Genomic DNA, 27,788 nt, shown 5'->3' on the forward strand with positions numbered 1-27,788 from the left:
TCCTTAAATAAATTCTCTCAAAAACTAGAGGAGGTACTACTTCCCAACTGGTTTTTATGAGGCCAGCATATTTTAATACCAAAATCTAACAAAGATATCATAAAAGGGAAAATTACAACCAATCTCATGAGAACGTAGATGTAAAAATCCTAAGCAAATATTAGCAAACTGAATCCAGCAATATATAAAGAGTATAATACATCATAACTAGATGATAAATTTTCCAGGAGTTATCATCTTGATAGATGAAGAAAAACCACTGGGTAAAATTCAACATTCACTCACGGTAAAAACTCTTAGCAAGTAGGAATAGTGGGGAGATTACCTTAATCTAATTGGACTATTTACTCCTCTTCCCCAAAATTCTTAATGGCGAATTATTATTTACTTATATTTATTTATTTTTAAAGTGTACAACATTTTGATTTGATACACATATGCATTGTGAAAAGATTCCCATCATCAAGTTAATTAACACATTAATCACCTCACACATTTACCTTTTTTTGTGTGTGTGAGAACACTTAAGTTCTACTCTTTTAGCAAACTTCAGTTACACAATACAGTATTATCAACTGTAGTTACCATGTTATACATTATAGCTTCAGACCTTATTCATCTTTATATTTATTTTATTTTTGAGAGACAGAGAGAGAGAGAGAGAGAATGGAGGAGGGGCAGAGAGAGAGGGAGACAGGATCTGAAGCAGGCTCCCCTGCTGCCACCACAGAGCCCTACCTGGGGCTTGAACCCATGAACTTCGAGATCATGACCTGAGCTGAAGCTGGATATTTAATTGACTGAGCCACTCAGGCACCTCATTCAACTTTTTTCCCCCTTTTCTTTAGAGAGAGAAAGAGAGCACAAGCAGGGGAGAGGGGCAGAGGAAGAGAGAGAACATTTTAAGCAGGCTCCACACTCAGTGGAGCCTCATGGGGCTCAATCCCATGACCCTGGGATCATGACCTGAACCAAAATCAAGAGTAGGATGCCTAGCTGACTCAGCTACCCAGGTGCCCCAAGACCTTATTCATCTTATAATTGGAAGTTTGTACTCTTTTTTTTTTTATCAGCCCCACCCTTTTCCCCCACCCCTTAAGACCCTGGCAACCACCATTCTACTCTATTTCTATGAATTTGCCATTAAAAAAAAAAAAAAGATTTCGCATGTAAGTAATTATTTGTCTTTCTCAGTCTGGCTTATTTCACTTAGGGTAATGTAAGCTTGAATTTTATTGCAAATGGCAGGATTTCCTTCATTTTTCAGGCTGAATAATATCTTGTGTGTGTGTGTGTGTTTGTGTATGTGTGTGTGTGTGTGTGTGTGTGTGTGTGTGTGTGTGTGTGTGTATGTGATGGTAAATTATTGAAAGCTTTCCCACCTCTGAGAATGAGAATAAACAAGGATGCCCTCTGTCATAACTTCTATTCAACATTGTAATGAAGGTCCAGCCAGATCAATAAGGGGAAAAAGTAAGAAAAGGCATATGGCTTGGAAAGAAAGAGATAAAATTTTAATGTGATTATATAAAAAAAATAACAAAGAATTTACAAACTATTAGAATTAATATGTGAATTTAGCAAGGTCACTGAATACAAGGTCTATATATAAATACCAACTGTATTTTCTATATACTAAACACAAATAATCAGAAAATAAAGATTCCAAATGATATTATTTATAATAGCATCAGAAAATATCAATCCTATGCAAAAATTCTCAACAAAATACTAGCAAATTTAATTCAACACTATATTCAAACAATTATTCACCATGATCAGATGGGATTTATTCCTGGGCTGCAGGACTGGTTCACTATTCACAAATCAATAAATGTGATATATCACATTAATAAAAGAAAGGATAAGAACCATATGATCCTCTCAACAGATGTAGAAAAATCATTTGACAAAATCCAGCATCCTTTCTTGATAAAAGCCCTTAAGAAAGTAGGGATAGAAGGAACGTTCCTCAACATCATAAAGGCCATATATGAAAAACCCACAGTTAATATCCTCAATGGGGAAAAACTGAGAGCTTTCCCCCTAAGATCCGGAACATGACAGGGATGTCCACTCTCATTACTGTTGTTCAACATAGTACTGGAAGTTCTAGCCTCAGCAATCATACAACAAAAAGAAATAAAAGGCATACAAACTAGCAAAAAGTCAAATTTTCATTCTTCACAGATGACATGATAGTCTACCTGTAAAACCTGAAAGACTCCACCAAAAAGCTGTTAGAACTAATACGTGAATTCAGCAAAGTCACAGGATATAAGGTGAATGTGCAGAAATTGGTTGCATTTCTATACATCAATAATGAAACAGCAGAAAATCAAGGAATTGATCCCATTTACAACAGCACCAAAAACCGTAAGATACCTAGGAATAAATCTAACCAAAGAGGTAAAAGATCTGTACTCTGAAAACTACAGAAAGCCTATGAAAGAGATTGAAGACAACACAAAGAAAAGGAAAAACATTCTATGCTCATGGATAACAAATATTGTTAAAATGTCTATACTACCCAAAACAATCTACACATTCAATGGTATCCCTATCAAAATAACACCAGCATTCTTCACAGAACTAGAACAAACAATCCTAAAATCTGTATGGAACCACCAAAGACCCTGAATAGCCAAAAGCAATCCTGAAAAAGAAAACCAAAGCTGGAGGCATCACAATTCCAGACTTCAAGCTGTATTACAAAGCTGTAATCATCAAGACAGTATGGTACTGGCACAAAAACAGACACATAGATCAATGGAGCAGAATAGAGAACCCAGAAAGGGACCCACAACTATATGGCCAACTAATCTTTGACAAAGTTAAGAGTATCCAATGGAAAAAAAAGACAGTCTTTTCAGCAAATGGTGCTGGGAAAAGAGCAACATGCAGAAGAATGAAACTGAACCACTTTCTTACATCACACACAAAAATAAATATAAATGGATGAATGACCTAAATGTGAGACAGGAGACCATCAAAATCCTAGAGGAGAACACAGATAGCAACCTCTTTGACCTCAGCCACAGCAACTTCTTACTAGACATGCCTCCAGAGGCAATGGAAATAATAATAAAAATGAACTATTGGGACTTCATCAAAATAAAAAGCTTCTGCACAGTGAAGGAAACAATCAACAAAACTAGAAGGCAACCGACACAATGGGAGAAGATCTTTGCAAATGACATATCAGATAAAGGGTTAGTACCAAAACCTATAGGAACTTAACCAAACTCAACACCCAAAAAACAATCCAGTTAACAAATGGGTGGAAGACAAGAATAGACACTTTTCCAAAGAAGACATCCAGATGGCTAACAGACACATGAGGACATGCTCAACATCACTCATCATCAGAGAAATACAAATCAAACCATAATGAGATACCATCTCATACCAGCCAGAATGACTAAAATTAACAACTCAGGAAACAACAGATGTGGACGAGGATACAGAGAACGGGAAACTCTTTTGCGCTGTTGGTGGGAATGCAAACTGGTGCAGCCACTCTGGAAAACAGTATGGAGGTTCCTCAAAATATTAAAAATAGAATTGCCCTACAACCCAGCAACTGCACGACTAGGTACTTATCCAAAGGATGCAAAAATGCGGATTCAAAGGGGCACATGCATACCACTGTTATAGCAGCACTATCAACAGTAGCCAAATTATGGAAAGAGCCCAAATATCCATCGACTGATGAATGGGTAAAGAAGATGTGGTATATATATACATTGGAATACGACTTAACGATCAGAAAGAATGAAATCTTGCCATTTGCAACAACGTGGATGGAACTAAAGTGTATTATGCTAAGAGAAATAAGTCAGTCAGAGAAAGAGAAATATCATATGATTTCACACACATGTGGTATTTAAGAAACAAAACAGATGAACATAGGGGAGAGGAAGGAAAAATAAGAGAAAAACAGAGAGGGAAGCAAGCCCTAAGAGACTCTTAAAGACAGAGAACAAAAGATTTGAATTTGATTCAGTAGAGTGAGTGAAGAGATCCACTCTCACCCTTGTGAAACCTTTTTGGTGTACAATTTTATAAATGTTAACACATGCATAGCTGTATGACAACCACCATAATCAACATACAGAACACTCCCAGCCTTCTACTAAAATTCTTTTGTGGTATCCTTTTATTATCACCCCCCCCCCCATTCCTAATCCCTGGCAAGCTCTCCTTAACTGTTCTCCATCACTGTATTTTTTTTTTGAGATTTCCATAGAATAGGAATCATATTAGCTTTTTGAGACTTCTTTCATTCAGCATATCTTTGAGATTCATTTGTATACAGGGGTTTGTATGAACACAGATTTTAATTTCTCCTGGGTAAATATCCAGGAATATGATTTCTGAATAATATGGTAAGTGTATGTGTAAGTTTACAAGAAAATGCTGAATTGAGGCTAAATTGTACCATTTTGCATCCCTACTAGCAATGTATGAAAGTTCCAGCTGTTCTGCATCCTTGTCGGCACTTGGTATTGCCAGTATTTTTAGTTTTGGCCATTCTAACAGTTGTATAATTGTATCTCGTTATGATTTTAATTTAAATTTCTCTAATGGCATCTTTTGAAAATCTTTTCATGTGCTTACCTGCTGTCTGCATATCCTTTTTGTTAAAGTGTCTTAGTCCATTTAAAAAACTGGGTTGTTTGTATTATTCCTGTTAAGTCTTGAGAGTTCTTTAAAGGACTTCATTCAAGTCCTTGGTCAGATATGTGATTTACAAATATTTTCTCCCAATCTAAAGCTTGTCTTCTCATTCTTTTAACGGTGCCTTTTGCAGAGCAAAAATTCTCATTTTGAAAACCAAGTTGAAGACCAATTTATCAATTTTTGTTTTGTGGCTTGTGGTTTTGGTGTCATATTTAAGAACTCTTGGCCTATCCCCAGGTCTTAAAGGCTTTCTCCCATGTTCTCTTCTAAGTAGTTTCTAGTCCTACATTTTACATTCATATATGATAGTTTTTGAGTCAACTTTTATATAAAGTATGAGGTTTAGATCAATGCTTATTTTGGGGCACCTGGGTGGCTGACTTCAGCTTAGGTCATGATCTCTAACCTCATGAATTCGAGCCCCATGTCAGGCTCTGTGCTGACAGCTCGGAGCCTAGAGCCTACTTCCAATTCTGTGTCTCCCTCTCTCTCTGCCCCTCTCCTGCCTGCACTCTGTCTCTCTCTCAAAAATAAATAAGCATTAAAAAATATTTGATCGATGCTTATTTTTTGCCTACTGATGTTGTTTTAACACCTTTGTCAACAAGACTACCTTTTTCCCATTGAAATTGCTTTTGCACCTCTGTAAAAAATCAATGGGCCACATTTGTGTGAGATTATTTCAGGACGTTCTCTTCTGGTTCATTAATCGATGTGTCTATACCTTTGCCAGTATCACACTATCTTGATTACTGTAATTCTATAGCAAATCTTATCATTAGGGGGTAATGGTTAATTTTCTGTATCAACTTGGCTAGGCTGTGGTACCCAGGCATTTAATGAAACACTAATGTTTAAAAGAAATAAGTTTGCAGACTTAAAGTTCAAAGCATAAAGTCAAAGATAGCCAATAAACTGAATGAATATAAGCATTGACTCCTGAGAAAAGGTGAACAATTCAGCAATCGATTAAAGGAGGGCTTTATTTTATTTTTTTAATATGAAATTTATTGTCAAATTGGTTTCCATACAACACCCAGTGCTCATCCCAACAGGTGCTAAAGGAGGGCTTTAAATGAGTATGATCAAGATCCCTCAAGGAGATAAATAAAAGAATACTATCCTTAAAGCTAGAACAAAAGGCTATAAAACAAAAGAGTCAGATATTAATTAGGATTGTGTAGCTATGAAAGAGAACTAACTAGGGGTGTCTGGATGGCTCAGTAAGTTAAGCGTCCCACTCTTGATCTTGGGTCAGGTCATGATCTCACATTCGTGGGATTGAGCCCCATGTCGGGCTTTGCGCTGACAGTGTGGAGCCTCCTGGGGATTCTCTCTCCCTCTCTCTGACCCCTCCCCTGCTTGCGCTCTCTCTCTCAAAAATAAACAAATAGATTTTTAAAAAGAACTAATCATAAATTAAAACTAAAAATACATTTACTGAAATATACAAAAATAAGAAGCCTTAGTCAGGGATATTTCTTAATGGAGTTACTTCTGATGGCTCTTGGTGTTCTAGCTTCTGAGATAAATTCTGTGGTTCTGGCCTCAAGCACAAAGATACTGGAGAAGCAGGCCCAGAGACCACTTTATGATTGTACCTTATGTTGGAAGTATCTTGTTAGGCTGAGCTCGGTCAAACTAGATCAAGATTGGAGCAAAGGAGTGAGATAGTCTTTGCTACAGATAAATACCAGATAAACCCCTTCTCTTTCTTTCTTTTTTTAATTATTTTTTTAATGTTTATTTTTGAGGGGGGGGAGGAGGAGGGGCAAAGAGAGGGAGGCAAAGAATCTGAAGTAGGATCCAGGCTCTGAGCTGTCAGCACAGAGCTCAATGCGGGGCTCTAACTCATAGACCTGAGCCAAAGTTGGATGCTTAACTAACTGAGCCACCCAGGCGTCCCACCCCTTTTCTTTCTTATCTACTGGTCTTTGGATTCCGTAAGCAAAGAATAGGTACTGAACTGCTGTTCTTATCCAGTATTCTCTGGAAATTATTGGACAGCCTTGATTATCCAGAGGCTTGCTACTCCAGGACCACTGATAACTTGTCCAGCTTCATATAGACGTCTTGGAAGGACAGAAAGTTGTTCAAGAATTCTCCCTTTAGAACTTCCACTATGAATTTCTCAAGATTATCTCAGAGGTGCTGTGGCCCAGGTCAGGGAATCATGAGAGGTTAAATGGGCATATAAGTCAAGATGTCATATAAACAGATGACAACTATTCTATGAGGCTATGAGAAACCCATTCATTATTCCAAGGAAGAATACAAGGTCATCTGTCATAAGAGCCCAACATACTCTTTGGGCTAATGCCAAAAGATGGACATTCATTAAAATCTAAGGTTTATGGAGATGGCCCAGAATGTTGGTCATCTGTTTAAGTTGTTTGCCATCCTGTTGAAGCTGCAGCCACCTTAAAAATGGGATGTTTTTCTTGTTCACAAAATGTGCTGCCCTCCCTCCCCCAGGGGGAGCCAGTGGCTTGCTGAATCTGCACTGCAAGTTGGTACAGGTAGGTTTCAGGCTTAGAGAACAAAGCAATCAGGGTTCTTTAGTTAAAAACAAAAAGAACCAACTCAAAGTAGCTTAAGATCTCAGGGGTGTCTTGGGGTGCCTGGGTGGCTCAGTCGGTTGAGTGTCTGGCTTCGGCTCAGGTCATGATCTCATGGTCCGTGAGTTCGAGCCCTGCGTCGGGCTCTGTGCTGACAGCTTGGAGCCTGGAGCCTGCTTCTTGTTCTGTGTCTCCCTCTCTGCTCCTCCCCTTCTCATGCTCTGCCTTTCTCGCTCTCTCTCAAAAATAAATAAACATTAAAGAAATTGTTTTTAAGATCTCAGGGGTGTCTCATGAAAACAAGGAAAGGAATGCACCTGGATCTCAAGAGGAATTGTAATGACACAGAAAACCTAGTTTGAGTCAGAAGTCAGGAGAAATACCATCTTCACCTCATGTGCTGTGTTTCTTGGGGAGTATGCTTCTGTCTTTCTTGCCAGATATGCTTTCCTATACAAACCTTATCCACTTGACCAGGAAGCAGTCCATTAGAACCAGGTATATCCGGTCATACTTAAGACATCAGGATCAGTTTCTTTTACGTCAGGTGAAGAAACATCTCCTGGTATGTGATTTATTTATCCAGGCTTCTGATAACAAGGTAGGATAGGGAGGTTGTTTTTGATTTACACAGTATGTAAGCTGATGTGTGAGGTAAAGTAGAAGGTTTAGGTATTTTAGGTAATAATATGGTTGTCAGTTGGAGCCAGAGTCTGAGGGTCTAGGGGGAAATGTGGCCAGCATTTCAAAGTTCTTCCACATGCACAGTTGGGAGCTGTCAACTCGTCCCATGTGGCTAAGACTTGGTCCTCAAAGCCATTTCATGTAGCTCAGTTTATGTTAGCATTCACTGAGAGGTAGAACAACCGCGTACCCAGGTGCCCAGGTGCTCTTCTTTTCTTCTTCTCTTTCTCCTTCTTCTTCTCTTCTCCTTTTCTTCTCCTTCTTCTCTTCTTCTTTTTTTGCACAACACAGAGCTCCTATGTTATCCAGAAGAAAGGAACAGAACAGGTGTCCCCTAACAGAGGATACAGTATAAAGGTCTCTAAGGTTAGACTTGAGTCTAGCCCTCAAAGCTGACTGAGTCACGAAGCACGGGCTTATGAGGCTAAGGAAGTTCTACCCCCTAACTTATTATGGTCTGCCCTTTGGACATGATGGTTGATCAAACCTCTTCAATTAATATCAATTCCTTCTTATCTGGTCCCATTTCAAACTAAACCATGGCTTCCCCTTGTCAGTTAACAACCTGATTCCCAAACTTTGTAGGGCTAGTAACAATTTACAAAAGCAAATCAGTGCACCTACTTGGACTGATACCCATCCTAAACAGAGCATATTAAGAGAATACTGGTTAAAGGAGAAGAACAAACAGCTTTTTCATTGAAAGCGGCCAGATAGCGAGAGAACTAAGTATGTGACGTGTCATGGAATAGAGGGTTTCAAGGAGGATAGGATCTCAATAGAAATACTAGAATGAGAATTCAGAAAATGCAGTTAGGAGGTCATTGGTGACCCTAGAGAGCAACCTTTCAATAAACAAATGAGTTTTGAAGCCAGAGTTCAAAGACACCAGAAATGACCAGGTGCTGAAGAAACAAAGGTCACGGGTAAAAGCTCTATTGGGAGGGATATGGGGATATGTGTTTGGCATATATGTTTTTGAAAAACATCCTATTTTTAAGTAATCTCCACACCCAACATAGGGCTCAAACTCAAAACCCGGAGATCAAGACTCATACGTTGTACTGGCTAAGCCAGCTGGATACCCTGGCTTAGATGTTTTCAAGACAGAAAAGACTCGTGCGTGATTGGAACCTTGGAGAAAGGAGCTTATAGATAGGAAAAATATATTCATTTCTATAATTGCTGATATGTTTAGTTTAGCAGAATTAGTTTTCGAGTTTTGTTGTCCGTAAAATGGTGATCCTGTAATGAAGCTCTATTGCCCCCATGTGGTGTAGGCTGCCCAGCAACTTCATTCTAAACTAGGAATTGACAAACTTGCTGTAAACAGTAACTATTTTAGTTTTGAGGGAAAGTAACCACAGATAATACATAAACCAACAGGTGTGACCATGTTCCACTAAAACTTTAAGTAATTTGCTCAAGGTTGAGGGGATCAGAATATGGCACCGCCAGATATGCCACTTTGGCATAAAGATTAAGCTGAGAGCATCTGAGATTCAACAGATGCAAAAAAAAAAAAAAAAAAAAAAAAAGCTTAGAGCTTTCATTTTCTGACTAAAAGTAACAACTTCTGGGAAATAAGACTACCATAAATTCTCCCCGAGGGCAGATCTACTCCCAGAAGGAAGAATGAGAATAAAATCTACCTCAAATCCCTTATTTAGGGAAATGTTATGGCCCTGAAGAACATGAAAACACCACTCATACCAAGATAGAGAAGCATTATCACAAACTTTTAATTTCCTGTTTGTTCTCCTGAAAATAATTTCTTTCCAAAAAGTCATTTGTTTTCCTGTTAGTGCCTTTCTCTTCCTCTCCTTTACCTAGTAAGGTGGTATACAGATAGGAAATCCTATCTTCTTTGAGTTATCACTGACGTCTCCCACGTGTGTGCATGCGGCACATGTAAATAAAGTGTTTTTCCCCCTCCTGTTCATTTGTCTTTTGTCAGTTTAATTTGCAAGACTCCAGCAACAGAATATAAGATGGCAGAAGAAAAGTGTTTTTCTTCACCTCCAAGGTCAGGTAGCTATTAAGTGGAGGAAAAGGGATTTAAACCCAGATATCTGCTTCTAGAAACGGAGCTCCCCCTTACTAAGCTACTTTTTATATTATTATTTTTAACTGAGACTCCATCTTAACATAACTATTTTTACCATACACTTATTTTATTTTTAAATGTTTATTTATTTTGAGAGAGAGAGAGAGAGAGAGAGAGAGACAGAAAGAGAGGGAGAGAGAGGATCACAAGCAGGCTCCACACTGTCAGCACAGAGCCCAACTTAGGGTTTGAACTCGGGAACTGTGAGATCATGACTTGAGCTTATATTGAGTCAGGTAGGGGCCCCTACCGTACACTATATTTTAAATAAGGCATATAAAAAGTTAGTCATAGGCACTTTTCTCCAGATTTAATTAATGTACTTTTTTGAGTGCTACTGAATCTTACTTTGAATCAGGTTCTTCACACACCTTGTCTACAGCTTGGGCACATGATAGAAATTCATGAAGTACATTTTGGTTTGTTTTCTCTCTTATAGATTTTCCCCCTTTTAGCCACAGTTTGACTCCACGTCTGTTTAGGCTATTAATATTATTCAAAGCCAAAGTTTTCATATGATTTTCTTCATTTTAGAGGTAGTATAGTGCAGCGGTTTTACATATGAGCTTTGAAGACAGTCCTCAGTCTGAATTCTGGCACTTGTCACTGCATGGTAAGTACTCAGTAAACATCAGCTAGTCTATTCAATCAACTAGAATGTATGCCTTGGTTCAATTTCCCCATGTTTTCTCTCCTCATGCAGAAGCAAAAAGGACCTTAGTCATCTTAGGTCCCTTTAAATAACCACCACCACCACCACCACCACAATTTTAACTATCATCACCATAATAGTAGCTGACCTTTACTGAGTGATTACTATGTATTATTTATTATTTTTTCCAAAATTTTCTTTAAATTCAAGTTAGTTAATATACAGTGCAATATTAGCTTCAGGAGTAGAATTCAGTGATTCATCACTTACGTACAACACCCAGCGCTCATTATAACAAGTGTCCTCCTTAATGCCCATCACCCATCTAGTCAATCCAGCAACCCTCAGTTCGTTCTCTCTAGTTAAGAGCCTCTTATGGTTTGCCTCCCTCTCTGTTTCTGTCTTATTTTATTTTCCCTTCCCTTCTCCTTTATCGGTTTTTTTTCTTAAATTCCACATATGAGTGAAATCATATGGTATCTTATCTTTTTCTGACTTATTTCACTTAGCATAATACACTCTAGTTCCATCCACATCATTGTAAATGGCAAGATTTCATTCTTTTTGATGGCTGAGTAATATTCCATTGTGATTAAATACTTTCCATGAATTAATTTTATTATTTCAATAACCCTATTAAGCAGGTATTATCATTATCTTTATAGACAGGAAACTGAAGTCCAGGGAGATTAAATAACTTTTCCAAGGTCACGTGGATAATAAGTGGCAGAGATATTTTTTTGAACCCAGGTAAGTCTGACTTCAGAATCCATACTCTTTATTACTTTTCTCTTTTGCTTTATACTGTCTCCAACAGAAAATTTTACTGTTATGTATTTCTTCAAATTAGAAGGAATAATTTTCCAATGTCTCCAAAGCAATGGTTACTAGGCTTTAGGGTTTCACATGCTATTAAAATTTTAAAGATTCTGATAAACAGCATACATTTGCCACATTTAAGTTTTGACAAGAAAGGACCTCAAAACAAAACAAAACAAACCACTACCACTATCATTTACTATTAGCTTAAAATAAAGGATGATTTAATACCAAAAAAGTAGGATAGATATAACCTAGAACTTCCACTTTGGTGAGAACAAAGATTTTAGGACAATATTCTCCTTCCTTCTTAATACCAGGTTAATAGCTACATGCTGCTTGCATTTAGATACAACAACTCTTTTAGTAACTTTTACAACTTGTCTTTCTAGAAAGAACCTGTGTCTTTGGATCTGGAAGCTAAGAGTGCCATTAATTAAAAATTGTTGCTTTTTAATAGAAAGTGGAATAAAAGATCTATAGGTGTTTTGTTCCACTAAAGTGGCCATAGGACTTAACAGTCTGACTGGCCTTACTTCTACTCTTGAAATTTCAAAAGATGAAATAAACAGTTTCGGGATTAGACTTCTTTCATTCCGAAGCATTAGAGGAGTAATCATACTGTTGAAAATGAGAACACCTCAGTTAAAACCTTATTTTTTTGCACCTTTGATTTCCTCCAGAATCCCAATGCCCAAGTGTTTTCAACAAAGTGTCACATCATTAGAAATCAACATGAACGTTGGTCTTGTTAATTTTTTTTATGATTACACTCTGCTGGCTGCATTTTGAACTTGACGACAAACATGAATTGTGAACACATGTAAAAATTTGGAACAATCCTCTTTTACGTAACAGTCTATTAGACCCTTGTTTTATGTTATACTTTAGATAAATTAAATTTGAATAGCTCAATTATAATCAAGTATATTCAGCTTCAATTATAACTTCTAATTGATTCAAGCCTATTAGCACAATGTTAATAAAAGGCCAGTGGTTTGCTCCTAATGAACTTTTATGTATTACGTAATCACATTAAAAACCGGAGTCTCCTAAATACCTTAAGGTGGCATTCGCTAGTGGGTCCTGCAGTTTGGATGTCAAGACCAGTACCAGCATCTTTTGGGAGCTGCAAGGAAGCCAGAAGGACAAAGAACATAACTCAGAACACTAACTTCTTGTTCGTACTAGCGCTTAGTCCAGGGTCCTGCTGTAACCTTCACTCGGTGACTTTTTTCTCTATCAATACAAAGACAATTTTCTCTCCTCATCGATCCTTCTAGTATTTTGTTTGGGGGACGGTGGTACATTGAAAAACTTTTAAGAACCTCCTTCTCCATTTTGAGAGTTCAGAACTTTATAACTTTTGGATAAGCAATCAGAGTGAAGACTCTTAAAGACCCAGGTTGGACTAGCAAGCACAAAGCTGACCACGTACGGATATTTGGGTCTGAAGTGAGCCTGGAGTGTGGACACAGGCGGTAGCAGAAAAATCGTGGATACCAGGGTGTAAACGCAGTTCTAGTCCACGCCGGCGTGGGTTCCAGGTCTGCGACACCAATTACCTCTCAAGAGGTGCGGCGAAACCCCACACAGCCCAGAACAACGGCAACCCAGACTCAGGTCGATTCGGTACGGAACCCAGACGCAGGTGATCCGTGGGCGCTGGATGATGACGTACTCCGCAGACCAGGCCGTGATTGGTTTCCGAATGGGGCGTCGACCGCCAACGCGACGCGGAGCCCTGGCCTAAGTCCTCGCGAGAGCGGCGGACTCCGGTGCGGGATGGCCGCTGAGCCGGGCGGAGCTGGCTCGCGGCTCCCGGAGCCGGCTCTCCGGCCCGAGGCATGGCCCGGGGTCCCGGCCCGCTAGGCCGGCCTCGCCCCGATACGGTCGCCATGCCCAAGAGAGGGAAGCGCCTCAAGTTCCGGGCCCACGACGCCTGCTCTGGACGAGGTGGGCGAGGGGGTGGGGGCGTTGAAAGGCTCATTGCTGGCGGCAGGGAGGGGGGCTGGACGGCGCCGGGGCGAGCGCTCGCTTGCCTGTAATGGGAGAGCGGCTGGGGCCGGGGACCTGCAGTGAGCAGGAGGTCTAGGCGGGGAGGACGCTGACGAGAGAAGGCCTCCTCCTTTGAGGGTTGATGCTGTATTTCAGTGACCGTGGCGGATTATGCCAACTCGGATCCGGCGGTCGTGAGGTCTGGACGGGTCAAGAAAGCCGTCGCCAATGCTGTTCAGCAGGAAGGTAGGCTGCCGACAAGTCTTTTCAGACTCAGGCCGTGAAGACAAAACTAGGTGTTTCATTTTCCTGGGATCCTGCCTCAGTGTTTTTCTTGCAATCCTTTGGGCATGTTCCCATAAACGTGTTTGCCGTCCTGAGTAGTCATTTATGTATTCGGAGGAGGGGAAAGGGAGGATTAGCCAAGAGCAGTAGCAGTTTCTGTAGCAGAAATATTTTATTTCTGTTTTTGCATCCAAAAAAAAAAAAAATATATATCTTTGTGTACTTTTCTGTAATTTTCACTGCCTCCTTCTTGGTTATTCGTCTTTTTCCTGTGGTTCATATGTACTCTCAGTTATTCTGCAGTTGGCTTCTTTGTGTGATAACCTTGAAGTGTGCTTTTCCTTTTCTCATGCTTCTCTTACAAGCCTTTAACTCACAGGTCCCTGCGACTTGTGCTTTTCTGGCACCCACTGACTCTAGCTTAGTAACAGGGTTAAATTGGATTCATTTTCTCTCATTGCTTCTTAGAATTTATGCAAACGAGAATAGCATTAACCTTTTGTTTTTATCCTACAGGGTTTATAGTGGAAGAATAATAATGCACTCCCTTTTTCTTCAGGTCTGAAGTTGACACTTTTAAGGAGTCAATCTCTGCAACTTTGGAGTCAGTTTGCTCATTTGCTTTCCAGTTTTTTTGTATTTAAATGCTAAAATTTCTTTCTTGTTGGTTCTCAGCTTTCTTCAGCAGGCTCTCTCACACTATTGCTCCCCCCTCCCCCCTTTTTCTTTTCCTCTTGGATGCTGATATCCTGCCTAAGTCGTGTCATTTGTATTTCTGGATGGGACTCTGCCATCTCATTCTCCCCTTATTTTCTTCTAGTAAAATCTCTTTGTGGCTTGGAAGCCTCCCAGGTTCCTGCAGTGGAAGCTCTTTCTGGGGTTGGTGAGCCCTGTGACATCATTGACAGCAGTGATGAGATGGATGCTCAGGAGGAGAGCATCCATGAGAGAACCGTCTCCAGAAAAAAAAAGAGCAAGAGGCACAAAGGTATAGGGCTTGTTCCCTTTTGGTTTAGTCCTGTCTGTCATGATCACTTGAAGCTGTTCGCTTTCTCAGTAGCACAAGAGGTGAAGCCAGTGGAGAACCAGGGTTTGGATCTTAGTAGTGGGACAGGTTTAATATACTAGCGCTTTCTACTTTTGTCTAAATTTGAGAGGAAAGGAGATTGGTAAGAGTCAATCTTACAATCTGGAGTTGTAAATTCGACTGTACTAGCCATTCATTGAGAACATGTCATTGGTAGGTAAAAACCCGTATGGTGACATGAACACAAAAAGCCTTTGCATTTCTGGATTTCTGAACAGGTGAGGAAGCAAAGATGTGACCAAAAACGTTTTCCTAAATATGTGGATTGTATATAACCAGTTTCATTTCAGCTGAGGTTAGATATTACTATGGACTTTTAAGTGCTCTGCAATTGTTAATGTCTGCTTATGTCTAATAGATACTGTGGGAAATAGAAAATTATGTGATTTTATACTTTAGTGCCAATAAAACTCACACAAATGAAACAAAGAAAAATAAACTAACAGTATATAATGTGCCAGACTGTCGTGCGGTGGTTTGCTCTAGACTTAATGAATCAGACATTCTGGGGTAGCACCCAGAATAGCTATTCCTAAAGCTAAAGTGGTTCCAGTGATCAGCTAGAGTTAGGGGAAGCTAATGTATAAATGATATGTGTTTTTGGTGTCAGATGTGCCAGAACTTTGATCTGTACTTGAGAGTCAGATAACAGATATTTGTATTTATTAAAATATATTGGAACAATCAATAATTAGTGGACTGACATCGCTTTGCAATTATGCCAGTTATTGTCAGTGATACCACTGTTTTCCAGAAGGCCAAAGTTAATACTGACATTCCTCACATTTCTTTGTTCCTTAATTTTTTGCTTGAAATCCCTACTCATCATCACCATGCTTTTAGAGGTTTATCTTGCTTTGCTTTGTTTCTGGGCACACTCCAGAGAACAGCTTACAGACTTTTAAAATCTCTTTAATGACATAAAATTCACTCCTTTAATGTGTACAATTCAATGGCTTTAGTATGTTTACAGAGTTGTGCAGCCATGAACATGATCTGAGTTGAGAACATTTCTATCACCCCAAACCTCTTAGCATTATTCCTCATTTCCTCCTAATCCTCCTGGTCCCCCTAGCCTACCCGCAACCACTGATTTACCTTCTGTCTCTATAGATTTGCCTGTTCTGGACATTTCATATAAATGGAATCATACAATATGTGGTCTTTTGTGTCTAGCTGTTTTCATTTAGCATGTTTTCAAGTTCATCCATTTTGTGGGATATAACAGTACTTCAGTTTATTTGGCTATTTTTTAAAAAAACATTAAAAAAGTTTTTTTTTTTTTTTTTTAGTGTTTATTTTTGAGAGAGAGACACACAGAGTGTGAGCAGGGTAGGGGTAGAGAGAGAGGGAAACACAGAACCTGAGGCAGGCTCCAGGCTTTGAGCTGTTAGCACAGAGCCTGACGCAGGGCTTGAACCCATGGAATGCAAGATCGTGACCTGAGCTGAAGTCGCGGATGCTTAACCAACTGAGCCACCCAGGCGCCCCTATTGGCTATTTTGAATAATGCTGCTGTGAATGCTCTTGTACAAGTTTTTGTATGGACGTATATTTTCATTTCTGTTGGGTAGGAGTGAAAGTGCTGAATCACATGGTAACTCTGGTTTAACTTTTTGAGTAATTGCCAGTGTGTTTTTTGTAGTTTCCATTTTACATTCCCACCAGTAATGTAAAGAGTTCCAGTTTCTCTACATTCTCACCAACACTTGTTACTGTCTGACTTTTTAAATTAAAGCCATCATAGTGGATGTCAGGTGTATGTCATGGTTTAGATTTGTGTTTCTCTGATGGCTAATGATGTTGAGCATCTTTTCATGTGTGCTTATTGCCCATTTGTATGTCTTCTTTAGAGAAATGTCTACTCAAATCCTTTGCCCATTTAAAAAAAATTTTTTTTAACATTTATTCATTTTTGAGACAGAGACAGAACGCAAGTGGGGGTGGGGCAGAGAGAAAGGGAGACACAGAATCCGAAGCAGGCTCCAGGCTCTGAGCTGTCATCACAGAGCCTGATGTGGGGCTCGAACTCACAGACCATGAGATCATGACCTGAACCGAAGGTGGATGCTTAACCAACAGCCACCCAGGCACCCCATCCTTTGCCCATTTTTAAGTTGGGTTATCTTTTTATTACTGAGTTGTGAGAATTCTTTGTGTATTCAGGATACAAGTCACTTACCAGATACATAATTTGTGGCTTTCAGGTTTAACTATAATTCATCTTTTAGTTCTCTGCTCTGCTTTACTTTCATTAGGTTCCTTCATTCTAGTCAGACTGGTCTTTTTTTTTTTTTTTTTTTACCTTCTCTTTTTAGCTTCTTTTTAATGAAACAAATACGGAAGAAGAGAAAATAGTATAATGAGTCCCATATAGCTGTTACCCAGCATTAACGCTTATCAACTTATGGCCATTTTTGTTTCAACCACTACTCCCCCACCTCAACACACACACTGGATTATTCTGAAACAATTTCCGGGCATCCTGTTATTATCTGTAAATATTTTGGTAGTTCCCTCCAAAAGACAAATACTCTTTAACAACAACAACAAAATTAATCCTGTCTAAAAAGGTTAATAGTAATTTCTTAATAGTATCAGAATCTTGTTAGGCTTGTCTCTTTATTGCTGTCACATGTGTTTTGTTTTTCTAGGTCTCTGGGCTTTATGTTTACTGTTTATTTCACTTGGAATACTTTTCTCTTAAGCTATATCTATCAAAGTTCTTTATGTCCTTCATGGCTTATCTCCAAGAGGCTTTCTTTTACTGATTCCATTTCCTGCATCTTGAAATTTCTTAATAATGATGTTTCAAACACTGACAGTTCTTCAGTAGTTACCAAGTTTTGTCCCTAAAGATGAACATTTTTAAACAGCACTCTGCTTTGTAAAGCTCCTTATGGGACTCAGTGGGAGAAATTCTGATAGTCCTTTTCATTCTTCTTTAGGGAGAGATTTAATGTGGGAGAAGGTGAGGCCCAAACATGGCACACTTAACCTTAAATGGTTACCAGAAATTATAAGGAAGAATTGCAACCAGAGAAGAGGATGTTGTTTTGGAGGCATTGGTCCGTGTAACGAAGAATCTAATGCAACAACCTGATTGAGTCATATAGCTGCAGGAAGCTGTTAGCTAAAAAAGTAGAGGCAGCTTTGGGGAGGTAGTGTAGGGTCCTTTTGCCCACGAAAGAGAAAGAAGAAAAGTTCTCTTTGGATAGTTGTGTGACTAGGTCTGAATTACAGGTTAGGGTTAGGGTTTGTCCAGGTGCAGATATCTTTATAGAGTGTGAGTTTTTGTTTGAACTTGAGACATCTGATGGACCTCAGAGTTAAGAGAATGAACCCTGATGAGGTCTGAAGGAGGAGGAGGTGGGGATACATTGTCACAGGGCATCTTTGAATACTGAATGCTCCTGGCCAGGATCATAGGTCAAACTGGCAATGAAACGAGGAACTGGAAGGAAAGAAACATGTCTACAGGCATTTATTGAGTGATGAAGATATGCTGTAACTTACCTGCTGTTTTATTTAGTTTGCACTTTGAGGCTTCATCATACCATTTTAAAATCAGTTTTTTTTTTTTTTTAGAATGACTGAATTGAAGAAAATGTTTAGTGGATGGGGACTGTGAGGGAAATCAAGGGCAGAATATTTTGTTTTGTTTTTTTAAGTAGGCTTCATGCCTAGTGGTGGAGCCCAACATGAGGCCTGAACTCATTACCCTGATATCAAGACCCGAGCTGAGATCAAGAATCTTTTTTTTTTTAATAACATTTTTTTAAAGTTTATTTTTGAGAGAGAGAGAGAGAACGAGAGAGAGAGAGAGAGGACATGAGCAGGAGAGGGGCAGAGAGAGAGGGAGACAGAATCCGAAACAAGCTCTAGGCTGTCAGCACAGAGCCTGATGCGGGACTTGAACTTGGGAACTGTGAGATCATGACCTGAGCCGAAGTTGGATGCTCAACCGACTGAGCCACTCAGGCACCCCTGAGATCAAGAATCTGATTCTCAACCGACTGAGCCACCCAGAGGCAGAGTTCGTGGTGCAAAGCTAGAATTTGGAGTAAAACCTGGGTTCTGTTTACCTTAACCTAGTGCCAAGGTTGTGTCTTATTACTAATAAAATGGGCACAGTAATATTTTCCTTATTTCTGTTGAAGAATTATTGGAGTGGAATGGTATAATGTATGCAGAAGTACTTTGGCAAACTTCAAAATAGTGTTTGAATAGTTGTTAAATAAAAGCCTTTTAAGAATATGACCTAGTCACTTGGGCAACAGGAAGCAAGTTTCTAGCAGCTAGAATAAGCAGGAAATGATGAGCCTGACAGGCTTTCTTGGACCTGTTTAAAACTGTTTTTTTAACAGTGCAAGCCCTGGGAGAATTGAAATCATTGGGGATCTTTAGGTATGTGTGTAATAGAAGGTCAAAGGTTATATTCTCTTTTCTGTTTCAGAAGACCTGGACGGGGCTGGAGGAGAAGAGTATCCCATGGATATTTGGCTATTGCTGGCCTCCTATATCCGTCCTGAGGACATTGTGAATTTTTCCCTGATTTGTAAGAATGCCTGGACTGTCACTTGCACTGCTGCCTTTTGGACCAGGTTGTACCGAAGGTGCGACCACAGGGAGCTCACTCTATTGTCTTTGTAGCTGATTTCATTGCTGATTATGATTTGGAGCTACTCCCTGGCTGGTGACTGTTTTCACTTTCTCTGCTCCATGCCGGGCATGAGCCTAGCTTTGGACTCCTTGAACCCCTCTTTTTTTTTTTTTTTTTTTTTTTTTTAATATGAAATTTATTGTCAAATTGGTTTGCATACAACACCCAGTGCTCATCCCAAATTGAGCCCCTCTTTAATTTAAAATTGGTGTTATTAATTCATCCAGGTAATTGTCTTCCCTATGGTTGCCCCCTCCCCCATCCAGTATCCACTTTCGACAAAAAGTCTTGCTTCGGGTCTCACAAAGAGTGGTCTTTGACTTTTCTTCATAAGTTTATTTTAACTAGAATTTTCAAAAGCTACAGATGTCTATCTGCTTACCTTTCTAACTGGGTTCATTGTTTCTTAGTTTGCTAATTATCATGAAGTATCGTAGAGTTTTTGTACTCATGTTGCCCGGTGTATAGTTGTAGAGGTGAGAGTGAGGAGCAAGTGAATGATATAATTAGTAAGACGGCTAGCTTTTGCTACCAGATGCAGAAATGTAACGAAGATTATAGACTCTCAGTAAGGATGTTATGGGGAGAGATGTTGAGGTGGAAGTATGTAGAGAACTTGTTGAGACATGAAACACATGAGTGGACTGCGGGATTACAAGATTGTGTGAATTGGTTTTTGCATAGCAAAGAAGTAAAAATAGCTAAGAAATGAAGTGGTGGTGGTGGTGGTGGTGTGTGTGTGTGTGTACACGTGTGTGCATGGGAGAACACTGGGGACAAGCTAACTACTGGCCAGTAGAATCATACAGTTAGGTTCATATGGAGAGTAGGAATCCTAGGGGACCCAGAGCAGGAGAGATAGGTCACATATTGGTAGGAGTAATGTGTCATGTTTCAGGCACTACACGCTGGATGCCTCTCTGCCTTTGCGCCTGCGACCAGAGTCCATGGAGAAGCTGCGCTGTCTCCGGGCATGTGTGATCCGATCTCTGTACCATATGTATGAGCCATTTGCTGCTCGAATCTCCAAGAATCCAGCCATTCCAGAAAGCACTCCCAGCACATTAAAGAATTCCAAAGTAAGTGAGAATTATTGTTGGCGCCTAACTAGTGGACTCTTGTATGGTGGGCCTATTAATATGGCTTATCTCCAGCTTTCCTGATGGGGAGGGCTAGGGCTGTAGGTTCCAGGCTGCTAGGGGACTAATGGAAGCTTTCAGGACTCAAGGGTTTCACTTCTCTAAGACATTCCTGCTCTGCTGGGCTGGCTTTTCTTACCTTTACCTTAAAGCTTTCTTGTGCTTCTAGCATATTCTTTATTCTCTTTACTTTATTCTCATGCATTGTACATTGGATCACTTGAGATGGTTTTGATGGTTTGGGTTAGGAAGAGCACAACTCAAACGGTAGATGTAAACTGTAATTCTTACAAGGTGCTTTAAATCACGATGCAAAGATATAACACGAACACCTTAGTAATTTTCTTTTCTGAATGTGACCTTGATGTCTAGGCTTCTTGTTTCTTGTTGACCTCGTTAAAAGGTTTTGGTACAGACTTTAGCCTATGCTAAGTGCCCACTGTTGCCAAGCTCTGGGCTAGGTCATTTCAGAGAGTATAAGGTACTCGTGCTCGTAGATTTTAGCTCTCTCAAATTCTTGCTGTGTCCTAGGCTATTTCTTATATCTTGGGATTTCCCCAGTAGTTTTTATTCATACATTGTACTCAAGTATCTGGCATTCTTCTGATTTGTAAATAGGTCTATTAGCCTTTGGTCCTTTCTCTCCTTTTCGCCATATTGAAATATCCAGCGAACCCACTTTTGCCGAGCTAGACCAGTACAACAGACACGATCACTTAGGCAAGTTGATGCCTCAGCCTGTTTCTCCTTCAACTAATACCGTTGTCTACATTCTGTCTCTTATGAGTTGTGGGTAAATTTTATTACTCTGTTCCTACCCCAGCTCTGGTGTTCTGTAGCACTTTCCGTTCTCTTCTATTTTGTTGCTGCGCTTTGGGTGTTCTGATTCTTCTCGCCTAGTTTAGCTCCAGTGTGATACTATTCTACCTGCTACATGTTGGTTGAAAGGGTACTGTTGGTTTCAGGATTATCGAGGTTCCTTCCAGGATTGCAGACTGAGATGATCAGGGTTATGGGCTGAGCTCAATTTAATACCACACTCGCTGGTGGCTTTAGGGCAAGTGTAGAATGCGGGGCGAGTAGAATTTCACCCAGCAGCTGCTTCCGCTAGTAATATGAGTGGACGGTATATCATCTCACACTTGCAGTTTGCCTCCCCCAGAAACATTTGATAGTATCAGCCCAAGTATGTGGAGGTGGGGATCATCCCAAAGCTACACATCATGCCAGGTGTGAGTCATTTGCTGGGAGTAGAGCAGCACTGGGCGAACTCCTCATGCCTGACACATCCTAGCGGCTCCAGTGCACAATGCAAGTGCTACTGCCTAAATCGAAAATACCTCTGGCTTCATAGTCTTATCACTTATGTTAATTTTTTAAAAGTAGATTATAAAAAGCCAAGGTGGTGAAACCTAAGGTCTTATTCCAGATAGTAAGCCCAGGCCTCTTGGCTGCTTCTTTCGTGCCTTGTTGTTAGAGATCTCTTAAGAGGATGTGGGACCTGCAGTGGCAGGTGTCCCATGCATGGCCTTGCCACTTGTATAACCACAATCGCATGGCATTCAGGGAGTTGGCAGCATGCCTAAAGGAAGTTGTCCCACGTTCCTGGACTCCAGCTTTTCGTATTTGATTCTCCCTCTCTCTCTTTTCAATAGCATAGCTTGTATGGGACACTGGAGCCGTTGTGATGGCAGCAGAAGTGTCTGCCCCTTAAAGCCAAGCCCATTATTTTTGATGGAACAGCAGGACGTACAGGGCATGTCTGAAGGGCAGGACAGCTGGCACGGCGGACGACCCACCCCTTATCCCCTGGGAGGTACTTAACTTCTTGTGTTAACCCTAGCTGTAGCCTGACTTTCACTGAGGGGCTTACTTGAGACTGAATTCAGCCCAGCTCTGTAGTTTTCACATCGGCTGTCTGCTCCCAGAAGGTCCTGAGTGGCTTGCTCCTGTTACAGGACCGGCCATCTCTGCCTGCCTTATGGCTTTGTTATCATCTTGCCTGGTGGCTACTGGCTGCCCTTATATTTTCATATAGAGGAGTGGCTTGCTGAATCAGAGAATGTCCCAGTCTCTAGAGACCATGTTTCTGTCTTTAAAGATGAGAACAGTGGGGGTTGACCTCAACAGCATCTGAGGTTGACTTATATTGGTCCCTCTTCTCTTTACTGAATAACCCTGGGACTGTGTCTTTTCATGTTGCACCAGTGTCAAATTGGCGGGGAGGGGTCTCTATCTGTGCCAAAGTAAAATCTCAGCATTGGGACTGTGGCTGGCTTTAGAGCTGTCAAACAGGTTTTTGCTGGTTATTTTTTGTGACCTTATTTTGATTTTTTTCCTTTTCTGTCTTATATTTATTTATTTTTGGTTTACTTTATTTTTCTTTTTCTTACAGTGCTTACTTTTCTGGTGCAGAAAGATTGTTGGGAACAGACAGGAACCAATGTGGGAATTCAACTTTAAGTTCAAAAAACAGGTATGTAGTCGTATCTTCTTGTTTTTCAGGCACTATGCTGTTCTAATAAATTTCACTAGGCATAAAATTGCCTTATTAAAATCAAATAGTACACATCAAAACTTACAGAAATGCCATGAGAAGAAAAGGAAGGACGAATTACCCCATACGAAAGAGACCCCGTGGTACAATAGTGTAATGCAAAGTGGGCACTGAATCGGGGAACAAAGAGCTATAAAAGACACATGGGGACAATTCAAGAAATTTGAGGATGCTGTGAATATGAGATGATAGGAAATTGTTGTTAATTTCTTAGGTATGACGGTGACACTCTGGTTATATGTGTCTTCATCCATGCTGAATAAGGTGGTGCATCAGTGCTGCTTTCAGATGGCTTTGCCCCTTCTGCCCCCAACGTGCGTGTGATTTGTATATGTGTGTATATATAACATGAGAGAGAGGTGGGAGGAGAGAAAATGGAATATCTAATGATAGAGGGTATACAGGAGTTTATTGCCCTCTTTTATTACCTTTTCTGTATAGTTGATGACTTTCTAAACATGGGAAAAAGGGGAAAACTTGTTATAACAATGTACTGGGGTTGTTTGCCTATCACTTTTTGTTTTTCAAAGCAAATGTATTTGCAAACAACAGTGATTTGTATGGTTTTACACCTGAGGCCGTGTGGGGAGGCCCTGAGGAAAGGGGCTGCCAAGAGGCTATGTATAAGAAGAGGAGATAGTATTCTACTCTGTCTCTGCCTTTTGCTTGGACTGTACCTGAGATCTTGGCCTCTGTGAGGGTCTGCTTTGCTTGTCTTTACTTCTTGTCCTCAGCAGGCTCATTTCTTCCTTCTGTCTCCCCTACTTAGTATCTTATGAGGAGATGCATTATAAATGCGATTAGTTATCCTGCACTTGATGGTAGGTGAGTTACAGATAGGTTTATAATGAAAGTAAATCATATTTTTCCATTTGATTTTTTTTTTTTTTAAACGTGGTTTTAGGGAAGAATTTTGGCTCTAATCATTTGATGTTAATAAGAGGTCCTCAATCTGTGATACCCATTAGATGTTGATAGAAGGTCCACCATGGGATCTTTCTGGGAAGGAGCTGCAGGGCAGTCTCAGCAGTGTTCCAGCTGAGACCGGAATTAACTGCAGAAAGATGAATGCTGAGATTTCCTTTAGTTCTGAGACTCACGACTCTTTTATTTATGGTGACTGGAATTAGACGGCCACTTCTGCTTCTGTCCCATTTGTGCAGCGGATGTTCTTTGGAGTCCAACAAGTCACAAGGAGTTTGCAATCTTTCAAACATTGGAGAGCTTCTGATAGAGCTATAAGTTTCTATTTCTTGCCAGAAGGCCGGAAATCCCGCCTAAATGAAGCATATACCCATTGCCACATTGCTTATCCTAAGGTGTTTCCTCTTCTTTCAAAAGGCAGGTTTTCCTTGATCTGTATAGAAACCAATATGTCTATAAAGAGAGGAGGTGACAGAAGAGGGATCTTATCCTTTTGTTGAGCCATAGGACTTTCACGGGTGGAGTCTTAGAGCCATGAACATTTCCTCTAAGCTATGAGAGTAATTCTCAGTTCTCTTCAGTCCCCTAGATTAAAGAGCAAGTGTATGGGAGGGTTGCAGCCTCCCATTCAGTACGAAGATGTTCATACCAACCCAGACCAGGACTGCTGCCTACTACAGGTCACTACCCTCAACTTCATCTTTATTCCAATTGTCATGGGAATGATATTTACCCTGGTAAGTGGGGACAGCGTGTCATTTTTAGCTCTTTTACATACTCTCACTATACGGAGGGCTGGACAGAAATTTATAAATTTAATCATCGAGGAAGAAATCTTTGAAGAATAATTTTTTTTTTTTTTAAATTCTGAAAGCAGATTTATATATTAGGAACAGATTTATGGAGGAGTTAATCATATCTGAGAATATCTTATCTCATGTCTTTTTTGCATCTTTGTATAGTTATCGTTAATATTGGAGAAACATCATCCTTTCAGGGATAATATGGAGGCTTATATATGAGCACTGTATGTCAGGACCTTGAGGCGTGCTTGTGGTGTCATAAATGGAATACTAAAATGTAGGGTGACCACTCGGTCCCCTGTGTGATGGTGACTATTCAAGCCTTAGCCAAGAATTAGATTAGTAAACAACAAATATGTCTCTGGCCTATTTTCCAAGTTTTTAAAAATTTTGACTGGATTGGGAACTTGAGAGTTCATGTGATTTATCTTTGCCGTCCTTTAGGCTTATGTTCAGAGCTGCGTGGGGTTCCAACCTCCACACTGAAAATAGTTTTATTCTTTTTTTAATGGTAAAATAAATAATGCATACTTCATGGAAAGAACTTAAATAATACATAAATACATCGAGAAAGGAAAGGTGACCTAGACGTTGACTGTCCTATAACTATTAACTTTTTGGGAGTTGTTCTTTATTGTGTCCATTATTATGTACATGCATACGTCCACTCTCTTAAATAATTTTGTATAATTGAGATTCTATCATACATGCTGTGTTGGTTGTTAGGCACCTCTCCCCTCCCTCAAGGTTAAGTCACATTAATGACCTAGTTATATATTCAGATTCCCTGTACTTCATGCTCCTACAGTTCTGTACAGACCAACATATACATAAACATATTTAGAGATTGTGTGGTTCATTTTACCAAACATGTGATCAGATGTATGTTTCATGCATCTTGTTTGACTTGCTCAAAATATCTCATCAGGATGCCTTCAAGTCATTTCGTATAGCTCCCACCCAGCTTTTAAAAATTGACTTCAGTGGTAGTCTGTGTGTGTGTATCCTGGTTTACTCAGCTATTTGAGAGGCTTTCTTTAGCAGAGTTTAAATATGAAGAAATTTCATTTTGTGGCCCAGCCAGTGTAAATTTTGTCTAGACTGTCTTATTTCAGAGTAAGCCGTAGGAAAACAAGGTTGTTGGATTTGGGGACTGAATTTGCTTTTTCTCTGCTAGTTTACTATCAATGTGAGCACGGACATGCGGCATCATCGCGTGAGACTGGTGTTCCAGGACTCTCCTGTCCGTGGCGGCCGGAAACTGCGCAGCGAACAGGGCGTGCAAATCATCCTGGACCCAGTGCACAGCGTTCGACTCTTTGACTGGTGGCATCCTCAGTACCCATTCTCCCTGAGAGCATAGTTACTGCTTCTCGTCGCTGAGGGCAGCCCTGAGCTGGGCCAGTCCATTAGTAATCAGATTCCGGTTTGGAAGGGGCGTCCGGATTGTATATCTGGTCAGTAACGCACGTGCTCTTCCAGTTCCCCGGGCTCCTGGTAGGGGAAGGAGAAGGATTGAATCGAGAGGAAAAACAACTATGATTTATAAACATATTTTAATGTAAAAAATGTGCATTTGAAAGGAGAAACCTGGCCCCATTTTCTGTGTTAAACCCCATTTGGTGCTATTGAGTTTGTTGTTCTTTATTCTTTTATCCCAGCAAAAATGGATGATCTTGCTCTAGGGAAAAATTAAACTCTTGAATCTCCAAACAAGGAAGTTTCAGCCTTCCCTTGTGATCAGAGAGGAGCCTTAGAGGCCTAAAATTGTTGCTACTATTGCTTCCCATTAAGCTCCCCCTCAAATTCAAGTGAATATTTTCTCTTCTCCCTTTACCCTCCTCCAGAAATAAAGCAGGTGACAGGGTTTTCAGAATCTTAGAAGACTGACTTGTGTATCTTTCTTTAAAAATCACTTTTGGATATTTGCATAAATATTTTTTTTGCCAATGTGGATTTTTGCACGAGGCTTGATAGTGGTGGTGATGATGACTTTGTGCCCTTGGTACTCTACTAGGAACTTTACACGATAACACTAATTCTCATGATCCTGCAAGGTAGGTGATACTGGTCCCATTCTGTGGTTGAGAAAACTGAATCCGTGACTTACCCAAGGCCATGCAGCCAATAAATGGTGGAGGATTCTGACCCAGGTCTTTTTGCTGTCCCACAGTTAAAAAGTTCGTTTCATTCCCTCTGGTAGATGGTGGCAAAAGGGAGGAGGCAGATTGTACATAGATAAGAAAGTAAGAGGATAAGTAAAAATTTGATTGTGGTATACCTTATCCGTAATCAGCCTAAAAGGTATATATGAAAGAGTCTTTGGAATATGTGTTTCTTTTCTTTTCTTTTCTTTTCTTTTCTTTTCTTTTCTTTTCTTTTCTTTTCTTTTCTTTTCTTTTTTTAATGTTTATTCATTTTTGAGAGACAGAGACAGAGCATGAGCGGGGAAGGGGCAGAGAGAGAGGGAGACACAGAATCCGAAGCAGGCTCCAGGCTCTGAGCTGTCAGCACAGAGCCTGACGCGGGGCTCGAACTCACGGACTGTGAAATCGTGACCTGAGCCGAAGTCGGACGCTCAACCGACTGAGCCACCCAGGCGCCCCTCGAATATGTGTTTCTAAGTAAATTGCAAAACAGACCAAGAAAGGCAGAAGAATAATGATATTTTCATTGAATTGTTAGGCATTTATTATGCTGAAGGTCATTTAAAAAAAAATGCATTCTGTGTTGAAACCAGCCTCCTGAACTATAAGCACTTCGTGATCTGCCTCTGCCCTGGCCTGCCCTATGCTGCCTATCATTCTGTGTGCCTACAGGAGACTGGCC

At 40.2% G+C, this 27,788-nt stretch overlaps 2 protein-coding genes across 17 annotated transcripts in view; one reads left to right on the forward strand and one right to left on the reverse strand.

Moving 5' to 3' along the window:
* The window catches only part of LOC102952546 (alpha-1,3-mannosyl-glycoprotein 4-beta-N-acetylglucosaminyltransferase-like protein MGAT4E), a 31,273-nt gene extending 18,115 nt beyond the window's left edge, over nucleotides 1-13,158 (reverse strand). For 5 of the 13 annotated variants that reach the window (XM_042976593.1, XM_042976590.1, XM_042976592.1 and 2 more), the window contains exons 1-2: nucleotides 12,942-13,158; nucleotides 12,564-12,632 (exon numbers count right to left, since the gene is read on the reverse strand). The gene's annotated coding sequence lies outside the window, so the exon portion shown is untranslated. The remainder of the gene's footprint in view (nucleotides 1-12,563; nucleotides 12,633-12,941) is intronic. The other 8 variants (XM_042976594.1, XM_042976591.1, XM_042976585.1 and 5 more) reach the window with 5 other exon arrangements.
* A 91-nt stretch (nucleotides 13,159-13,249) lies between these two features.
* On the forward strand, nucleotides 13,250-26,840 carry TMEM183A (transmembrane protein 183A). Of its 4 annotated transcripts, none has more exons than XM_042976379.1 (8): nucleotides 13,250-13,459; nucleotides 13,658-13,747; nucleotides 14,607-14,774; nucleotides 19,333-19,489; nucleotides 20,435-20,615; nucleotides 23,071-23,151; nucleotides 24,738-24,893; nucleotides 26,137-26,840. In XM_042976379.1, exons 1-8 carry the CDS (start codon nucleotides 13,351-13,353, stop codon nucleotides 26,320-26,322), a joined length of 1,128 nt encoding a protein of 375 aa, XP_042832313.1. In that variant the 5' UTR covers nucleotides 13,250-13,350; the 3' UTR covers nucleotides 26,323-26,840. The 4 variants fall into 4 exon arrangements, with proteins under 4 accessions (XP_042832313.1, XP_042832312.1, XP_042832314.1 ...); XM_042976378.1 differs by having other exon boundaries at nucleotides 13,251-13,459; nucleotides 19,330-19,489; XM_042976380.1 differs by lacking the exon at nucleotides 14,607-14,774 and having other exon boundaries at nucleotides 13,252-13,459; nucleotides 19,330-19,489.
* Nucleotides 26,841-27,788: the final 948 nt, after the last annotated feature.

The sequence above is a fragment of the Panthera tigris genome, chromosome F3, assembly GCF_018350195.1.
Source record: "Panthera tigris isolate Pti1 chromosome F3, P.tigris_Pti1_mat1.1, whole genome shotgun sequence".
Lineage (NCBI taxonomy): Eukaryota > Metazoa > Chordata > Mammalia > Carnivora > Felidae > Panthera > Panthera tigris.